Here is a 20,893-nt window from a genome sequence, read left to right on the forward strand (position 1 = left end):
AACGCCTGCCCTGCAAAATAAACACACCAGCACTATTTGAAAGTTTTTAACTGAGTGGTCACATTATGAAACGGCTCCGATTTCCCTGATTAAAACCCCCCAGCACTCTGCAAACTTTTCCCTTTCACAACAATCAACAATTTGCAGACGTTGCACAGAGCAGATCACAACTGAACTTGATAGTGTTTTTGTGACGGTTTTAAATAGCAGAACCAATCTGTCTCAATAATCGGAATATTTTGCAGGCCCGAACAACCTCCACTCTCAAGGATCATGGATTAGCAAGCTTCTCCTGTATCCTCTGTTCATTATGACTGATCCTCGCCGAGGAAGGACCGCCTGCACACCAAGACAGGCTGAACGTCTGCCAGCGGCCTTGCGAGAAAGGCCGCGCTATGCTAACGCGCGTGGTGGGGTTTAAGTGATATATCCTGCCTTAAGTCGGCCCTGCAGCCTCGCCATGTGAAATAACAGTCCAGGAATACCTCCTCAGCAACCTGCCCCCTCTTCCTCTTTTCTTCAATTGCTTCTACTGTTTGACCCCCCCCCATCTATTTAGACAGCAGTTGTCATTAATTAGCATTCTACTAAATTAAGCCAATAATAAAGCAATTACCCCACTGAACTCAATGCCACTGTTTTGTTTTTTCCCCTACAATCCTAGAGCAATAATTTAGAGATAGCTTGATTATTTATTTATTCATAGAGAATAAGTTAAGAGGAAAGCCTTATAAGTGATGAGGAGAGGAAAGAATAGAATAGAACAGAATCCCAGAGAGAAATTCTTTGCGATGTTGCTCCACACTGAATAAATGAAAGTTAAAATATCAATAAGACAGAATAAAAATTAAACGAGTAATAATAAATATTAGGTTATGCTATAGTTTTCTACCACTGAATATAGTTTTGGTGGTAGAAAAGATTAAACTCTGTTAATAATATAGTAAGAATAATAAATAACTTTTTTGAGCTACAAATTTTAAACCATCTCATAATACAAATTTTTATATTTTTTTATGGAGTAGCAGTGAAACTTATATATATCCCTATCCCTTTTCTCTTTTCTTCTACTTGTACAAAATATTGGAAATGAAGACATCCTAAATATAAAGAAAGTTTATTAATTTAGCAACACCAAAAGCAATCATACTTCCTCTTAACTTATAACTATTGATTTATATTATGTGCCTGTGTACTACGTCCCACATGTTGTAGGAGTCACCACACAGGTCAAGGGAAGACAAACATTAGGCATCAGCTTACACACTCCTGATCCTAGCCTGAACCCGAGGGCCAAAAAACCTATAAACTGACCCCTGACCAGCTAATGAGAATACTGAGCCGCACTGAAGCAAGTGTTGGACCGACAGTCGTCTCTTCAGCACAGGAATAGCTCCTAATAAGGCTGCTGGGGATAAACATGCTCCTCACAGGTTAATGCCGCTTTTATTACACTTCACTTAAAATAGAGAACAGAAAAAGAGCAATGTCCTGTCTTCCTATTAAAATAATAACATAAATATAATCTGTCATTTACCAAAAAAGCACAGTAACTACAACTTGAGACAATATTTTTGGGTGTAAGTTAAAAATACTCATTTGCAGTAGTTTTCTGTGTGCATTGTTGATGTTTAACCAGTTCTTCTTAGATAAGTGCCACAGTCAGGTGCATTAACTGAGAACAGGGGATGCTTTGCTAGAGTAGAGGAGTCTAAAACTGAAGTTTTAACAAGAGAAAAACAAAAAAACAAAACACCTATTCTCTTCAGTATCCCACTGTTAGTTCAGGAAAAAACAAAAAGCGATGCACAAATGTGGCACTTCAATGACATGAGCTTGAAAGGAAATGTTTTCCAATATGATCAGTGTCAACTAAATATTCAGTCCTATAATTTCTGCCCTAGCATGAGCCTTTTATGTCTTTTAGTTAAAATTATTAAGTAATAAACATTCCTGGACGGTCATTTTTTTTCATTTGGGAAAACAGTCCACAGAATTCTGTTAATCCAAGGTCTATTAAATTAATGCATCGATTTTATCTGAATGTAAAACGTCGTACATTTATTTACATTTTACTTAGTTTACATGTTAATTGCACAACTGCAGAGAATAATGTTCACTGCAACAAATAAAGCCTCAGCGTCCATCAAGCACCCAGTATTGTGCATTATGTTTGAAAAAAAGAAAACTGTCCTTTAACACATGATCAGAGGATCATTTGTCTCTCAACTCGCGTGGCCAATTACACCAGCTGACTGCTGCCGCAGCCCCGAGGCCTGACTGCCACCCCGACCGGAGTCAAGCCCGGCGCGGAGTGACATCGTGTCATACCGCTGCCTCCACCAGATGACACCAGAGCCGGGAGACCGAGGTTCAGACGGCGGCGAGCAGAGATGACACGCATGCCATTTGGTTGGGGGGGGGTATTTGTGTGAAAGGTTCCTGCTGTCAGCCACGCAATTAAGGAGCGGCCCCTTGATACCCATACAGGCACACGTTTGCATTGCGTTGCGGCGGCACAGGCGTGTTTTGACACTTGCAGACAGGCGGCCGCACTCACTCCAGCCTCCCGGCGGTCTTCATCAATCTGTTCGCCTTTTCAACCGTCCAGACGCCTGAGGACTTCACAAACACTCGCATGCACAGACAATTCAGGCGGAACGCCACTTAATTTAGGATTTAACTGCTGTTTTCACAGCCCTGAGAAACAGCATTCAACATTTATTACAAGTCAACATCAGGAAACTGTATTGCTACAGCTCCATTTACGCCCGTGTATCCCAGTTCTAGCTCACGTAATGATTTTATGATGTAACTAAGCTGGCAAAAACACTTTCCTATTGCTGACCAAAAAAAAACAACCCGCCAGCTTCATGAAAGTGTGCCGTCGCAAGAGCGTAAATCAAAACAGTCAACTGAAGAATGAATCCTCAATCTAACCAAGTTTAATTCTATTCACTAGCTATGTATGAAATTCCTCAGAAAAAACAAAATTTGAAGCTTCTTGTAAATTAATTAGGTGAATACCAGTCAGAGTATTTAAAATACCTAAGAAATGCCTACTTACGTTAACATGGCCCACACATGAGTTAGAAACAACCCAAGACATGAAAGAGATTTATGGGAAAGTGGAAGTTGCTTAAAGGTAAACTAGTTTGGTGTTGAACAGATGTAGCTGATCCAAAATAACTAAAACAACTGAATCCTAAATATCTCTTTGAAACCCACAGTCACCTGCTTTGACCTCAATACATCGAGAACAACTGCTCTGGAGGCTTCCTATAGACACCCAACCCGAAACCCAAATTAAACTGATGTCTAAAAATTGACACGCAATGGTGCACTCAAACAGAAGACTTAGAGGTGAGTCTTTGAGAACACACACACATATCGAACCGCGCGTACCGCACATACCAAGGGGAGCCTCAACAAGCCAAGGCGGGGGTGGGGTGCTGCTGGAATGATACGGGGATGGACACACAGACACCTCTTTGAAAGTGATACACGGCCCTGACTGGCAGCGAGCGCCACTCCAGATCCCCTCAGACAGGCAGAGAGGATGCCAGGCTGTTGGGATTTAGGCTGTAATGAGCCGAGCTGCACACACACACACACACACACGTATACACACGTATACACACACAGACTAAGTGCCTAAGATCGGTCAACAATGCGGCCAACTGCAAAGATAACACTGGTGTGTGCACAAGAGATGAACTGCAAAGTAAAACTGATGGACAGAAATGCATTCCTGGGCGTTGCATACTTGTAGAGCCACACACACTCACAGGAATAGTGACGAGGATGCAGAGAGTAGCCATGATAGGAGCAATGCAAACTCATCGGGACAGAGAAGCTGTGTCCACAAAAACATAGGAGCAAAGCACTATAACTACTGTAAAATTGATTAAAATGATCTAATTAGACAAATCACACTAACACAATCAAAGCTTTTCTTGATTAGCAGGTTTTTCTTTAAGGAGCTCCAACACTAAGACATTTTTACCATACTATGGTTTTAAATAACAAACAGCAGCAAAAAGAGTTGTAGTAACCAAACACCAATGGGAAGAAAGAAATATCTAAAAATGTAATGTTCTTCTTGTTTAATAAGGTAAATGATAAAATAATACCGTTAACCACCTTATGACACCTGGATTTTATCCACGTAAAATTGTCCAAACATTCAATGAGTGATTCTGTCCATTCCTCTGGTCGTGTCTCTTTCCCAAGTTCGAAAACATGACCAAGTTAAACTGGTTACATCTAATTTCCTGTAGGTATGATAGTTTATCTCGCAGCCTCCATAGTCAGCTGAGATTGGCATCAGCTGGTTGAAAAGAAAAAATCCCACTAAAAGCACCTTGAGTGGATTGAGCCAAGCACACATGGTTATGAAATCTAACGAAGGTCCGTTGCAAAATACATCTAATAAACATATCCATTTTAAGTTTGGTATGAATGCTTTTTCTGCAACCGCGTTCACCCCTACGGAGGATTTAGAGGCACCAGTTAACCTCAACTCTCGGTTTTAGTTCCTCCTCTAAAGGAGGAATCTGGAGAAAACACACACACAAGGAAAACGTGCAAAATCTACATTGCAAGGCCCACAACTGGACAACCACTCAGAAATGATAAATATCAATCTATTCACCAGAGCATGAAACTAAAGCTCTCACCTTATCCGATGTCTGTCTGTGCCTCAACAAAAAACTAGATCAAGGTGTAGTTTTGGTTTGTTTCTTTCGAAAGGCTGTGTGAAGAACATAGAACTGTCCTGGTATTCAGAAAGAAAGGATATGATTGGGCGGCAGGAAGTTCCAGCTGAGGACCTGGTTGGCCAGAGCCAGGTAGCGCTGGAAGATGGAGGACATCTGAGCATTGAGGTTCTCTCTGCGGCTGAACTCCTGCAGGACCTCCATGGTCAACATGAAGATCTGCCGCAGGCCGTCCTCCTGGGATCAAGGGAGAAGACGATGGATCCAGGATATGGGGAATGTAGCCGCTTACGACCAGATCAGAGGAAAATACTGGACAGAAGTGAACAAACCTGGAAGAGACGCTTGCAGCTGCTGTGGAACTCCATGCTGAGGCCGATGCTGCTCGTCTTGCTGGAGCTGGAGAACTCGCTGAGCAGAGCGGTCAGGATGGAGCAGGCCAGGGTTTGCTGCAGAGGAGAGGACGACGAGGTCAGTCCTGAGAAAACCCACACTTGCACAGGGAGAACATGCACACTGCACACAGTAAGGCTCCTTTACCAGAATCCAAGCGGAGGTATTATTGCTGTGCGGCGTGAGCGCCGACAACTACACAACCGTGTAAATCAAACTACCGCTGAACTACACAAACCACCATGGCCAAAGAAGCCTGAATATCAAGTGTTCTTCAGATGAGAGCTATTGTGTTGCAAACAATGCATGAAGAAATGAAGCGGCTGCAGAATGAGTTGTGGTTTGGAGCCAGAGAGCTCGGTAGAGACCCAAGGAAACAAAACCACAAGTCAGAGCTTTGGGAAATCATTTCTTTTTCTTCTTTGTGCAGATCAAAATGAGTTCTGGCTGAGCACATGTTGCATAATTTCCTCAACAAAAGAGAAAGTGACTTTTCTTTGTTCAAAAAATACAAAAGCATAATTGTTTTTTTAAGAGAGAACAGAAAACATGAAGGTATAGTATAAAGAAAACAAGACTCAAAGTGGTATTGTTCCCAAGATTGAAGTTGGATTTGTTTGTGTTTAGAAGAGACCTCCATCCTTCCAAACCCACTATAAGAAGAGTTAGAGAATTCTCCTTCCATAAAACCTGTACACTGTGTTTTGTACCACAAGGTTTCATTAAAATTAGCTTTATGTTGAGACTGTAGTAGATTTCCATAGTAATTGTTTTGTGAAAACATAGATATTTTAATCATGTATTCTGTGTGCCACAACATAGGAAAAAATCTAAATTTAAAGGTTATTATGGTACTATTTTACTAGTCAGGCCCACTCAAGATGAATTTGGACTGTAAGGCCCCTGAACTCAAACGTAAACGTCAGAGAAATTACAGGTGCAATACTGCCACCTACTGGTCTGACAGGAGATTGGTGCTGCAGCGCTGAGAAAAGAAACGTTTTTCAGTGTAAGTACGTTACAACCCATGACAGTGTTTTGCAATCTAAGACCTGAATGAGCAAACAGCAGGCCTCAGAGTTTCCTGGTCTCTAACACAACCAGAGGAACCTGCCTGGAAGCTTTTAGTCTTTGTGCCAGTTTTCCTAGACTGATCTGTGTGTGATTCACCCTGAGCTCAAACAGTAATAAGCCTGTGACCAGAGGACAGACGTGGGCCGCAAAAACCAAACATTTATCATAGTCACCCAGTTATAGTCCCACTTTTAATCAACAAAATTTTGTATGTTTACCTTTGCCATTAAAATGCTACTGAATTTAGGAAAATTACTCCACTTTGAGATAATAAATGTTTATTTTAGTCCATAATGTACCGTACGTCAGAAAGAAAATAAATGAAAACAAAGGAAAATTTCATGCAGCATTTGAGTAAACCTGTGCAAAAATGCTGACTAAATTACTTAATATAAAAGTTATTTCTGATTCATTCAATTTAACTTCTTTTATTTATCTAATCACCTCTGGAAGGGAACATTCCCAATTTTATAAGCATTAGGAGAAAAACAGAAAAAACTCTTTTGCTTCACTTTATGATGAATTCCCTTAACGTGATCATTCAGACCATGGTGCACTACAGAGTGGATCACTAAAAGCCACACATGTATAATTTAGAGGAGGCTGTCTCACCACTGTGGGGTTCCCGCTGCTGATGAGCTGCCCGACCTCGTGAAAGATGCTTTTACAGTTGATACTCTTGTCGAGGGAGCCTCTCTTTACGATGACTGCCACGGCCAGCAGGATCTGCTCCCGGACGTACTTCTGCAGACTGGACGAGGCAGAGAAGAGACTGCATCAGTCGCAGTGAGAGTGAAACCTCCAGCCTGTCCAGGTTTTTCTAGCCAGCACAGTATCAATGAGACAAACGGGAGTTTACAACGACTGCGTCCGCACTCACTTGGGTCTCTGTAAGACGTAGGTGAGGAGAAATGCCCGGAGAGACTCGATGCTGGTCTTCTCCAGCAGAATCCACTCCCGCACCACAGCCTCCATGATGGCCGTCGCTGCCTGGAACAGCACGTAGTCCACCTTACTGGTCTCTGGAGGAACGAAAAGAAGATTACAAAAAGTTTAAAAGATTGTAGTTTTTCAATCAATAGATTGATTTGCAGTTCGGGGACTGTAACCCAACTGTTCACTTAAATCAATAAATTAAAAACAGTACAGATTATTACAGTTATTTTATTTGTTGTGTTTTTGAGGCCAGCTGGACTTCCTCTGGTAGGTCGTTGCAGAGCAGTTAGACTTTTTAATTTGTTCTCAGTAACATTAGTGTGCAGTTTTGTGCAGGGTTTAGACGGAGGCATGATGAGTTACGGACATCATTTCCCCACCATTCCTGACATTCCTCATGTGATGTAACGCACCTGAACAGGGTTGTTAAATGGGCGTGTCGGTGTGCAACATTCTTGATATTCTTGGAGCAGAATATCAAGAATCGCCTCGATACGTGAAGTTTGCCACTGAGCGTGTCGATTAATTGTGAAGCGTGGTGATGCGTAATAGAGCGTGACAGCATTCGTAATGATGACGGTCCGTGACAGGGCGGCATGACAACCTGAGCTTCCCTCAGTTTGGTGCGGCGCTGCAGCATCCTCCTCTCTGCGCAACTGTTTGGCATTTCTCTGGATGTGGAACATGGCTTTAGGCAGGGTGTTTAGGATGTCCATCCAAAAATCCCGGGTGTCCAAATTTTATTTGGTCGGCGGGGGGGTGGGGGTATTTCCTGTTCTCATTTCATTTTGGAAGTGAAAAATTAGATAGGTGAATATAATTAATACCACCTGTGTGGATTCTGCAGTTAGAATTCCTCAATATCTTGGAAAGGAAAAATCTTCCTCTCTACTTTAGCATTTGAACGCACCAGGAAGAGTCAGACAATTATGAACCAATCAGAGGCCGCCTTTCAAAAGGTATCAACCACATGGAATCAACTGACCAATCTACTGGGTGTAATACAAAACCGGAAGTCAGTTGTGGTTGCGTACAAGAGCCATTAATTTGCTATATTTCGCCGAAAAAAGATGAATTCATGCAAAATTAGACGGTGACAAGGAGTGATGGACATCATACACATATTTTAGAGGATTTGAGCAACATGGCCGCTATTTTTTCAGCCGTTTTCCCCAAAAATTGACCGTCCAAATGACGGCTGGACGGCTCGCTGCCTAAAACCATGATCTGGAGCAATCTGGCGTGTGTGTGAACCGTACAGCAGCTGATGGTAGAATGACTCGGGTGGGGGTGTGTGTGTGTGTGTGTGTGTGTGTACACACACACACACACACACACAGGGTGAAAACCGGTGCCTCCATGACACCGCATCTAAGATTCCCTTCTTCTTTTGTGTGCCTTCACACATTGAGCCCTGAGCGGCTGCCCACATCACTCATAGCAAAATCCACAACTGTAGAAACCGAATTCTCCTGATTTGCAACCTTCATGATTAGTGAGAGAAAGTGCTGACGTGCAGTGGCTCACAGCAGCGCTAAACACTATTGGTGACTGTGAGTAACGACTCGCGATGATCCTCCACCGTTTCATGCTATCAGTTGTATCGGATGATAAAAGGTCACGACTGTCCGTGACGGTGTGTCGCCTCCGCCCTCAACCACGTCATTCAGGTCAAAATCATGAGTGACAGCCGTGCCACTCCTGACTTGTTGTTATGTGTAAACACACCTTTACTACTTCAGTGAGGAAAACAAAGTATTTGTAGATCGTTACTGTACTCAAGTCGATTTCTCAGGTATCTCAACTTTACTTGAGAACTTTTGTCCATTTAGATCAACAACTGAACACAGAACTCTTTACCTTCTTCTATTTGGATCATTGACAGTTACGCTCAAATGATTAAAGTTGCTGTCAGTTTTCCATATTTAAACTGAAAAAGTTGACATATGGAAAAACGATCAAGACACTCCATCAATGATTTAATGAGACGTTCTGTTTCTGTCCCAAAAGTTAAGACTTGTTTTGTGTAAAGTTGAGCCAAGTTATTTTTTTTATTTGGAAAAGAATTATATTCTGACTAAAAACTATGAAGAAGTTGTTTAATAATGAGCTAAAGATTAAGCTGATGGTCACTCGGAAGGACAGAACAGTTGCATACATGCATATAAACCAAGCACCACCAAAAAAAAAGCTTTTAGAGGCCTGAAGAAAGGTTTTGTGTATCAATGAATACATTTCTTAGTATTCTTAATCTGTACTTCTTTTCTTACTTAAGTGAAGAAGTGATTCCACATATATTAAACCCTAAACAACCGTTTTCCATGGTATATATTCCTCAGGGACTTTGAAACTGCGCTCTTACTTTGATACAAAGAGGAGAAATGAGCCCAGATGAAATGAGAATGACGCAAATCCTGCGGGGGACCGACTCACCCAGGATGTGTTTGCAGATGGCAAAAGGAGACTTGGACTTCCTGAAGGAGAGGAACACATGTTCTGCATGCTGCCTCTGCTCGGTGCTGACCATCGACGGCGGAGCCTGCAAAACACAAACACAGCACTCGTCAATAAGGCTTCAACTTCAAAGATCTGCAGTACTCTCACTGATTACTCTGCTTGCTGTAAGAATTTCTTATGTTATTGGATTTCAATCTCACAAGATAAAAGAAGTACCTCTGCTGCCCCAACAAGTGCTGCAGTTTCTACATGAGTGTATCACACAGAAACTACTCAATTTATGAAATGACATTCACATAGGAATAATTGAAATAAGTATTATTTATAGGGAATCGGACAAGATGTATGCTGCAAGAATGCAAAGAAGAAATCAATAAAGGAAATGTTGATACACAGATTAGCCGAGCTGGAAGCCACAATTATAATGTGACCTGGATCAGAGGTCTGCAGCCGTTTTGACCAAAAGAGCCGTTTTCTCAATTTTACTCCAAGTGAAATTTGTCTGGAGCTGCAAACCATTCAGATAATTAGTGTCTGAGATAAAGAAAACATAAGGTTGCATTAATGGAGTGTGACAGGTACAATTTCAAATATATATCTTATTACTTATTTAGATGTTGTGGCCATTTTTTTTCCCCAATGGATTTTCCAACTTTAGCCTCTTTATGTTTATACTTTTGATTTTTGCGGAAACAGTTTACCAAAGTTACTAGTTACATGGCAAAGATTGGTGGAAGGGGGGAAAAAAATTAAACGGCGCAAAGGATAGTAATCTTAGCAACTTTCCTCTTAAAGAGACAGGCACACAGAATTATTATCAAATTATTAAAACGACTTGAGTCAAGATAAAATCCTCATGTAAAAAAAGCTCAATGTAACAATGAGTTTATGTTTATTGAGTTTTAGGACTCTGTCCCTCGCCATAGATTTAAATAGTGAGCTTAACAAATTACTCAAGTCACATACATTTTGAATGTTTGATTAATTTTGTGTTTATTTATGGTAATATTGGCAGCCACACATGAGAAGATTATTGGAATACATTGGCTTCCTTACATGAACAGCAGATTTAAACTATTTAAGACATAAACCTTTAGAAGGAATCTAAAAATTACAAATTTACTCAAGCCCAGTGCTCAATTTCCCTGTACATTAGAGTGGCTGTATGACTTAACATAACTGCTATCAAGTGTATGAAGCAATAACCATTCCTGACAAGCTGAGATCTCAATTTCTAGACAGTGTTTGCTCCGGACGTCCGGCTCCACTGGTTCAAACCTTTGCTTTACTCGTTTTTAACTTTGGACCAAAAGACGTGAACAAAGACGTGCTGGACACTTGTTGTGGCCTATAGGATTTCTACAACAAAGCTGAGCATGGTGCAACAGCACTGCTGATTTTCTCCATCCTTGAGCTAAAGTGGGAGGATGTAAGAGGATGGCTGGAGGACAGCCTGGAAAGAGGAGAAGGAAAAACGCTGCATCCCGGCTCTCGTCCAGCATTTCACAAGAGTTATCCGATGTGAAATGAAGCCAAATATGAATCAATAAAAGGTCTGAACAACAGGGCTGTATGGGACAACAATTAGATTCAGAATAAAAACCAAAGATTTGAACAAGAATTTTGCGCAGCCCGCATAAAACACAGAATCAAACTGCGATAATCTCTGAACCTGAACACCCGTGACCCCAGCATATAGGGCCCCTTTGTATAGGGCGGATTATGAGACAATAGACATGAGTGGAGCAGACTGTTCTCTTCTCCCCCAAAGCGTTCCCCTCTGGTCTTTTGTTATCTGCATCCATTCAGCCATAGAGTGCTCTGAAATGACATAACATTACATAACTGGACTCATATGAAGGTTTTTACCTTCGAGTCAACGCTGGATCTGCCCACATGTCGAACCTGCCGTCGTTTTCAAGCGGACGATGCACTCATGTGCGTTTTAAAACCTTTGACTATTGAGTTGTAGATATTTTATCAGCTTGTTTAGGCAACATGCTTGTAAAATTTGCTTTTCATACCATTTATGTGTCGTTTTGAACTTTACACAGCCGATCACTGGAGCCATGTAATTTTACTTTGTAGCATGAAAGCCGGGGTCAGAACCTAACATTGGAGCAGGAACCAAAAACGTCCCGATAAGGAATGTCAAACATGAGGCCCGTGGGCCAAAGGCGGCCAACTAGAGGCGCCAATCAGGCCAAACCTTCCAGCAAATTGTGGAAATTGTAAGGAAAACATTGATTTTTTTTAAAGCAAATTTCTTAAGAGTGGCAGACACAACACTGCTGTCTTGAAAGACAGCTGCCTCACTGCTATCAAACTCCACTTAAAGCCATGCCGTCCAGGTGAGTTTGTCAAAATGTGCATAATGCAACAGCTGCAGAAGTTTTTTTGGGACGTTTCATTGTTTTTGCACCAGAAGGTTTCATCAAAATAGGATTTATGTTGACATTGTAGTAATTTTTAGGAGTAATTGTTTGTTTTTATGAACTATAGACATCTTCAACACATATTATACGCTGCACCACAACAAAGAAAAACTCTAAAGTTCAAATTTAAAGGGTTTTATGACACTATTTTCCCGGCCTGGCCCACTCAAGATTAATTAAATTGGGCTGTTTGTGACCCCTGAACTAAAATGTGTTTTGACATTCCTGCTTTAGATATAATAGGATTGTAAACTCAAAAAATATCCTTAGAGCTCTGGAGTGCTAGTATGTCCTAAAATGTGTAAAAAACAAACAAACAAACAAACAAAAAGTTTGTTTAAAAAAGCCTATTGCATCACATGGTCCAGACATGTGAATGGTTCGTTCTACAGCTAAAACCCACTGGAACATGGAAGATTTGGCAAAAAGTCTCTTAGTCCAAGACCGGCTGACTCAGCGAAACGCACAATCACACATGAAGGATCATCAATCAAACTAATCTGCACGGAGGCAGGAAGCAAGAGTACCCGGAGAACACTCCCACACAGGAAGAACATGCAGACTGCACACACAAACACTCATATTAAACCAAGGTCCGCCCACTTTAAGGCAAAAGTGCAAACCACTGCATCTCAATGTGCAACAGTTTTTTTTATCCTTTAAGATCATTTGTGAGCCGCCTCGTAACAGTTACGTTTACTTACTCCGAGTCTCTTTCTGTGAGTTGTAGTCTGTGTGTCAGTGTGATCATTTGATGCTCATATGCCACATATGTTTACCACTCAATGGTTGTTTCTTCCAGGCCGTCGCAGTCCCTCTACATACCGTCTTTATACATCCTTTTGAAGCAGTTTTGTCTCTTCTGTGGCATTTTATACTGTTTTATATCACACAAATGTTTTTTTTGTCAGCCTAGTGACTATTGGAGTGGTTTTGTTTTGCTGATTTTCCTCTCCCAGTCCTCTCTATTTTGATGTTTCTGTCTCTGTTGGACTTTGGTTTTTTGGGGTTGCTGTTGTTTTGTGACTCTCCGTCTTTATGGGACTAATATCATTGTACAAGTTGTTATTTTGTCTTCCCTGCTGCTTCTGCCTCGTTTTACCTCTCTCTCTCTCTCTCTCTCTCTCTCTCTCTCTCTCTCTCTCTCTCTCTCTCTCTCTCTCTCTCTCTCTCTTCTCTCTCTCTCTCTCTCATCTCTCTCTCTCTTCTCTCTCTCTCTCCTCTCTATCTCTCTTCTCTCTCTTACTCCTCTCTCTCTCATCTCTCTCTCTCTCTCTCTCTCTCTCTCTCTCTCTCTCTCTCTTCGTCTTTTTGTGTTGTTTTGTTTTTGTTGTCATTCTGTTGATTTCTCTCCGTGTCATCACTTTATAATCATTTGAAGGGATTTTAGATCCACTTTTAACATCTTTCCAGCTGATTTCTGCTACTATTAGTCTTTTTATGTTTTTGGAGTTAATTTTGAGTCTTATTCTGTCAATATGTAGTTTTTTTCCTTGCAGCTGGACTGTTTTGTCGTCTCTTTATAACATTATGGGACTAATATTATTGCACAAGTGGTTATTTTGTCTTACAGCTGCTTCTGCCTCTTATTACTAGTCTCTCTACTTGTCACAGCATCTCCATTTGTAACCACGTCATTTTGTGTTGCTTAAGGAGTAATTCTGTATGTTTTTATTGAGAATTCAGTTGCTTTGCACTGATTTCTCTCCTTTTGATTACTTATTAATGGCTTTGTGGGAATTTTAACATCTTTCCTGGTGATTTGTGCCACATAATTGTGTTTCTGTGTTCCTTGAAGTTCATGTTATGTCTCATGTCGATATGTAATAGTTTCTTTCCTCAAATCATTTGCATGTCCGCCTGTCTGTAATCAACATTACGTCAAAACTCCTGCATGGATTTTGTCTAAATTTTCACTACAAATAGACATTAGGCCATGAAAGGTTCCAGTAAATCTAGGAGGTGATCCAGATTCTGGATCAGGATTTCATTTTATAGGCTTTTAGAGATTACATCAAAACTACATGACAGATTTTCACCAACTGTTCCCTATTGACAGATGTTAGGCCGGTGAAAACCGCTGGATCCAGATCCTGAGTCCAAGTCAACCTTTGGCTGACGTCAGAAATGTGATTGCTCTTGTTTAGTGTTGCTTTGTGGCGGTCAGGTCAGTCACTGTGAGAATCTATAGAATGGGAAAACTTTATTAATTCGAGAGGGAAATTGTTTGTGGCGCTGATCCACACGGAAGAGAACTCAGATTAAATAAAGTCGAAATATCAACAAGACAGGGCCAAGCGGTGACACACCATGATACAGCCCAACACACACATCTACACACCACAACATCAGACACGAGCATAGAAGAATGGAATCAACAAAAAAACACAGCAGACAGTAGTTATGTTGACCAGAGGAGTTATAAAGGAAGCATGTCTGTCCTGCACTTTGCTGGAGGACTAAAACAAGCAGAAAGCCCCTGCTGCTGACCTCCATGACAGTAAAAAGCAGCAGCAGCTTCAGCTGATCGACTAAAACACAAACTCATTCAGCATCACGACTCCAGGCCGGAGTTCAGCCCAGTCACACCGCAGCTGGACGACTGATCCGAACAGAGCCACCGGGTCTGGTTCTGTCCGGCGGAGCTCCAGACACTTGCTGAGATGCTGCAGAGTTACAGACTAATTCAAGTTGATGAAGCGACTCAGAGCCGAAGTTTCTGGGAAACCGAGTCTTTATCTGGGAAGCGTGGCGGGATGTGTTGTCATGACGGAGCCTCGTGAGAGGAGGAGGGTTGGGAAACACGGGAGAATGATGGAAAACCGCGCAGTGTTTTTTTGTTTGTCTTTTTTTTTTTGTTTGTTTGTTCTGTTTTCCTCCGCCTGATGGGGAGAAGCGAGGCGCTGCGCCACGCATCGCTCCCGCACCGACCGTCCCTCCTCCGGTACAACAAAACCCGGGACCCCGCAAACACCCGTCAAACTGCCGCAGAGACACGGCCGGCATTCACCCCACGGCCACGGAACGAGCGGGAATTTCCTACCATTAAAACTTTGGCAGCGCTTTCCAGCTGTGTGATCACTTCTGGTGCACCGACCGCCGCCATCATCGTCCCTCTCCTATGACGCGCCGCGCGCTCTGCATTGTGGGATTACAGCGGGGCGACCCGGCGGGGTGAGCGCGTGCCGGGCAGCCCGCGTGCGCGCGGTTATGTAATTACAACATAATTACAGCATCATACAGTCCAACACACACATCTACACACCATCATACAGTCCAACACACACATCTACACACCATCATACAGTCCAACACACACATCTACACACCTTCATACAGTCCAACACACACATCTACACACCATCAAACAGTCCAACACACACATCTACACACCATCATACAGTCCAACACACACATCTACAAGACATCAAACAGTCCAACACACACATCTACACACCTTCATACAGTCCAACACACACATCTACACACCATCAAACAGTCCAACACACACATCTACACACCATCAAACAGTCCAACACACACATCTACAAGACATCATACAGTCCAACACACACATCTACACACCATCATACAGTCCAACACACACATCTACAAGACATCATACAGTCCAACACACACATCTACAAGACATCAAACAGTCCAACACACACATCTACACACCATCAAACAGTCCAACACACACATCTACAAGACATCAAACAGTCCAACACACACATCTACACACCACATCAAACAGTCCAACACACACATCTACACACCATCATACAGTCCAACACACACATCTACACACCATCAAACAGTCCAACACACACATCTACAAGACATCAAACAGTCCAACACACACATCTACAAGACATCAAACAGTCCAACACATACATCTACAAGACATCATACAGCCCAACACACACATCTACACACCATCAAACAGTCCAACACACACATCTACAAGACATCAAACAGTCCAACACACACATCTACACACAATCATACTGTCCAACACACACATCTACACACCATCAAACAGTCCAACACACACATCTACAAGACATCAAACAGTCCAACACACACATCTACACACAATCTTACTGTCCAACACACACAACAGCATACAGCCCAACACACACATCTACACACCACATCAAACAGTCCAACACACACGTCTACACACCATCATACAGTCCAACACACACATCTACACACCATCAAACAGTCCAACACACACATCTACAAGACATCAAACAGTCCAACACATACATCTACAAGACATCATACAGCCCAACACACACATCTACACACCATCAAACAGTCCAACACACACATCTACAAGACATCAAACAGTCCAACACACACATCTACACACAATCATACTGTCCAACACACACATCTACACACAATCTTACTGTCCAACACACACAACAGCATACAGCCCAACACACATCTACACACCACATCAAACAGTCCAACACACACGTCTACACACCATCATACAGCCCAACACACACATCTACACACCATCATACAGCCCAACACACACATCTACACACCAGCATACAGCCCAACACACACATCTACACACCATCAAACAGTCCAACACACACATCATCATACAGCCCAACACACACATCTACACACCATCATACAGCCCAACACACACATCTACACACCATCATACAGTCCAACACACACATCTACACACCATCAAACAGTCCAACACACACATCATCATACAGCCCAACACACACATCTACACACCATCATACAGCCCAACACACACATCTACACACCATCATACAGTCCAACACACACATCTACACACCATCAAACAGTCCAACACACACATCATCATACAGCCCAACACACACATCTACACACCATCATACAGCCCAACACACACATCTACACACCATCATACAGCCCAACACACACATCTACACACCATCATACAGTCCAACACACACATCTACACACCATCATACAGTCCAACACACACATCCACACACCACACCATCATACAGCCCAACACACACATCTCCACAACAGCATCACCCAAAATAATAAGAATAATGTATTTTATTGTGCTAAGTGCTAATAGATAATCTACTGATTAAGCTGTGTAACCTTCACCAGTTATCTGGAGTGAGGTTGGTCCCAGCTCACTCTGGGTGAGGGCAGGATAACATGCTGAACAAGTCTGCGCCACAACAAATAAAAACTTTAAAGTTTAAATTATAAGGTTATTATGGCACTATTTTACCAGTCCCACCCACTGAAGATGAACTTGGACTGTATGAGGCCCCTGAACTGAAATGAGTTTGACACACCTGTACTAAATACTCTAAGTAATGTTACTTAATTTGTCACAGCCAAACAGTTTTTTAAGAACTCCAATGAAAATCTTTACAATTCTTAACTGTTAATCTTAATTTTTTCCAGTGCTCATAGTCCAATCTGTGAATAAGGAAGTAAGGATTACCATTCTATAAACATGTTATTAACTGGGTGACTTTCTTTTTTTCAGGGCCCTGCAGAGTTGTAGTTTTTATTCACTTTTACCTCCTTACCAATAGACTTTTCTCCAGGTAATTCAGTCTCCTCTCTGTACAAAACATGTATTTAAGGTTTATTTGTGACTTTGGAATTGTGCGGAAATATGTGTTTTCCTGACCATAACCACAATAAAATATTTGTTAGAAAAAACTATGTAAAGGTTTGTGATTACAACAAATACAACACTTGGTAACAACGTTTTGTAAAGGCGCACATTAAACGTTGGATTCAGTTTGGGCTTAAATTCACAATGTTGCAGTTGAAAATAATTATAAACCGTAATAAAGCTAAATTTACTCATGTTCCTTACAAATATAAATACACCAAAGACCAAGTTGGTTAATTTAATTTATACATACATTTTACACACAAGGACAGTAAAAGCATTTTTTTTTTTTTAACAAATTCTCAGTTCATACATAAATGTAAAAAAAAGAGATAGCTGTCCAAATTACACCATTGATAATACTGCGTAGACAAGGATCTTTAACATTAGCACAAAGGGAATTTTGAGGAGAAAAACAAAAGGGTAAAAGATACAAAAAATATGAATATCTGTATAAATATAAATTCAAGAGTAACAGAGTTGTATAATACATTAAGGAGCACCAGAGACAAGCAGAGACTCCTCAGAGTAGAAATACAAAAATGCAAAAGGATACACACACAAGTCATGAACAGAAATCATATCAGAGGACAAAGAGTCAGTCCAAGATTGTCAGTCGTCACTCTCAAACACTAAAAACACATCAAGGAAACACCTCACACACTTCTTGGCACTCACACACTCGGCTCTCCGTATAAAGCTATTTTTTTCCTCCACTGAATAACCGGCCCGGGCTGAGGCGGACTGGCAACACAGCCAGAGAGGTTTAAAGAAACGGACATGGTGATGATCGACGTCTGGGACAGTCCAGCGCGGGAAGTGACCGGGCAACACCGGCTTGGTTTTACAATCGTGGACCAGTGGCTTTCAAAGTGCAGAAGCACGAGTCCTCCTCACTTCAACGGTCACGTCTCACACCAAAGTCATTTTTCATTTAAGACCGTAGTCCTAATGTTTCCAACATTAGAAACAATCCTAGTTAAGATGCTTTCAATTTGAACAATTATCGAGTGTCATAAATCTTGTCAGAGTTCCATCCCAAAGGATGTAATAGAATTTTAATTCCTCTCTATTACATATACCAGTGATTCCCAACCGGGACGCCAAAGATTCATTCCTCTTGATTTTAAGGGGTACAACATTTTTTAATGGCTTAAAAATAGGTGAGTCTGTGACCAATACAATTATATCAAAAAAACTACTAAGTTTAAGCATTTACATTAAATCAAAGTGTCTGCAATATACACCGAGGTAAGTTTGCCACGTGGCGGCGTGTCAGAGTAAAGAAGAAGGTGAAAGGGTCAAAAAGAAAGAAAAGGGGTACCAACAAAGTAACATAGAAAACGGCTTCATTGAAGCAATTGACACAATTAATACGTTATGAGGTTCCATCAACTGTTTTTGTAATTGTACATGGTGTGTTGGGGAGTCGTCGAGGTTTGGGTCCCTTAAGAAAAAGGTTGGTAATCACTGTTATACACAATAAATTCAGTTCAAATAAAGGTGCAGATTAATTGAATCATTTATGGTTTTACCACAAACGTATTCAGATTAATTATGATTTCTACTCAAAAGTTAAAAATACAACAGTCATACTGGGCGAAGACACCCCTTGACTTTTTCCTACCGGCGTGCAAGCAAGCGCCCCCTAGTGGAGGCTCACTTCACACTTTGAAAATCACTGGCAAAGGTGATGCTTCTGTGCAACATTGCTGCTGCTGCTGCTGCTGCTGCTCCAACACCAAACACAGGCTGTATTTACATGCAGGGTACAGGCTTTACTCCAGTTTAACACCACTATTAACACACATGACAGATTGAAAAAAAAAAAAAAAAATAATATATCAATGTTTCATATCATTTCCATACGTTATTGTGTTTGTGAAACCATGCGGTCAGTCTGTAGTACGAAAAATGTGATCGATCCTCTCCAGTCAGATAAAACAAGCAGTATCACAATTTTAAACGGCACCTGAGTTGCAATATTAAAACAGTGGCAAAAAAAAACAACAACCCCGTTTCCCTTTCCTAAAAACAACATGCAGCAACTAAAAATACACCGAGTCAAAATAAAATGCCATCTGGTTGGGATCGTCATGAGTTTCAAAACTTCAGATTGTAAATCTCATCGCCTGCATGTAAACACAGCCACTGTGAAGCAGGTTGCTTTGTCAACTTCCCCACATCGATCATGATAACGGTGATGAAAAACAATAAAAAATGAAGGAATTCTTTTGGATTGTGCTGCTCATGTTACAAAAGGTACATTTACAAAAAAAAAAAAAAAAAAGATAATTGTCAAGCAAAAACAAACTTCTGTGATAAACCTACTCCACTCTTTTTCCCCCATCACTGAAAAGTCGTGAGTTAATCGCATCATCGGCCATTGAGAATACTGCTCAGACGATTTGTTATTAATGGACCAAAGAGAACATTTCGCTGTCAGCTGATTGTCAAAATGCTGTAAAGTACTGGATGATGGCGTCACCACGGCACAGGTCTGTAGCTCAAGTACAGAGTTAAACAACACTCGCCATTTTGGATGAACAAAAGACGATGTACCAAAACGTCAACTTTCAGTCAAACCGAGAAAGCTTTTCATTCCGTTTTGTCGCCCGATTACATTTCCTGAAACCGACCTTCCTCGCCTCTCTTCATCGTCTAACAACTCTCTTCCATTGCTCAGTAAAACGGAGAGCTTTACACCCCCGACACTGCATTCAGGACCAGCCTGACTGCACGAGGTGAAGAGTTCTCCATTCATGTTCTGCAAACACACATCATCATCATCATCATCACGCTTCTCCTCCTCGTCTGCGAGTGTCGACACGCACTCCGACATTCAGTTATTAAAGGCACACAGCTCGTTACTTTCAAGACCCAAACACACTAAAGTCAACACTGCTTTGAGCCAGAGCAAAAGAAAACACATGTAATGACAGTTATTATAATAACGTAAATAGTATTATAACCACAATAATAAGCAGCATGTTGTAACTGAATAGAGGAGGGAAAAAAAAACAAAACATATATATATATATATATATATATATAAACCAATATATTTGTACATTTTGGAACTAAACTTTCAAAAGGATATTAAGTGTTTAAAAAACTATATATAATGTATCTTATTTGTATTGCACATAGTCATACTATCACATGTTTGGCTGTTGTAAGGACACGTTGCTTTGTTTTCATGTGGG

General features: G+C 41.2%; 1 protein-coding gene across 1 annotated transcript in view; it reads right to left on the reverse strand.

Moving 5' to 3' along the window:
* xpo4 (exportin 4) overlaps positions 1–15,122 on the reverse strand; it is a gene marked incomplete at its 5' end in the record, with an annotated part of 67,815 nt that extends 52,693 nt beyond the window's left edge. The window contains 6 exons of the mRNA XM_080477828.1: positions 4,802–4,955; positions 5,051–5,167; positions 6,798–6,936; positions 7,066–7,207; positions 9,555–9,660; positions 15,057–15,122. Of these exons, the coding sequence (XP_080333954.1) occupies positions 4,802–4,955; positions 5,051–5,167; positions 6,798–6,936; positions 7,066–7,207; positions 9,555–9,660; positions 15,057–15,122 (724 nt within the window). The remainder of the gene's footprint in view (positions 1–4,801; positions 4,956–5,050; positions 5,168–6,797; positions 6,937–7,065; positions 7,208–9,554; positions 9,661–15,056) is intronic.
* Positions 15,123–20,893: the final 5,771 nt, after the last annotated feature.

This window comes from Lipophrys pholis (genome assembly GCF_963383615.2).
Source record: "Lipophrys pholis genome assembly, chromosome: 13".
Taxonomy (NCBI): Eukaryota; Metazoa; Chordata; class Actinopteri; order Blenniiformes; family Blenniidae; genus Lipophrys; species Lipophrys pholis.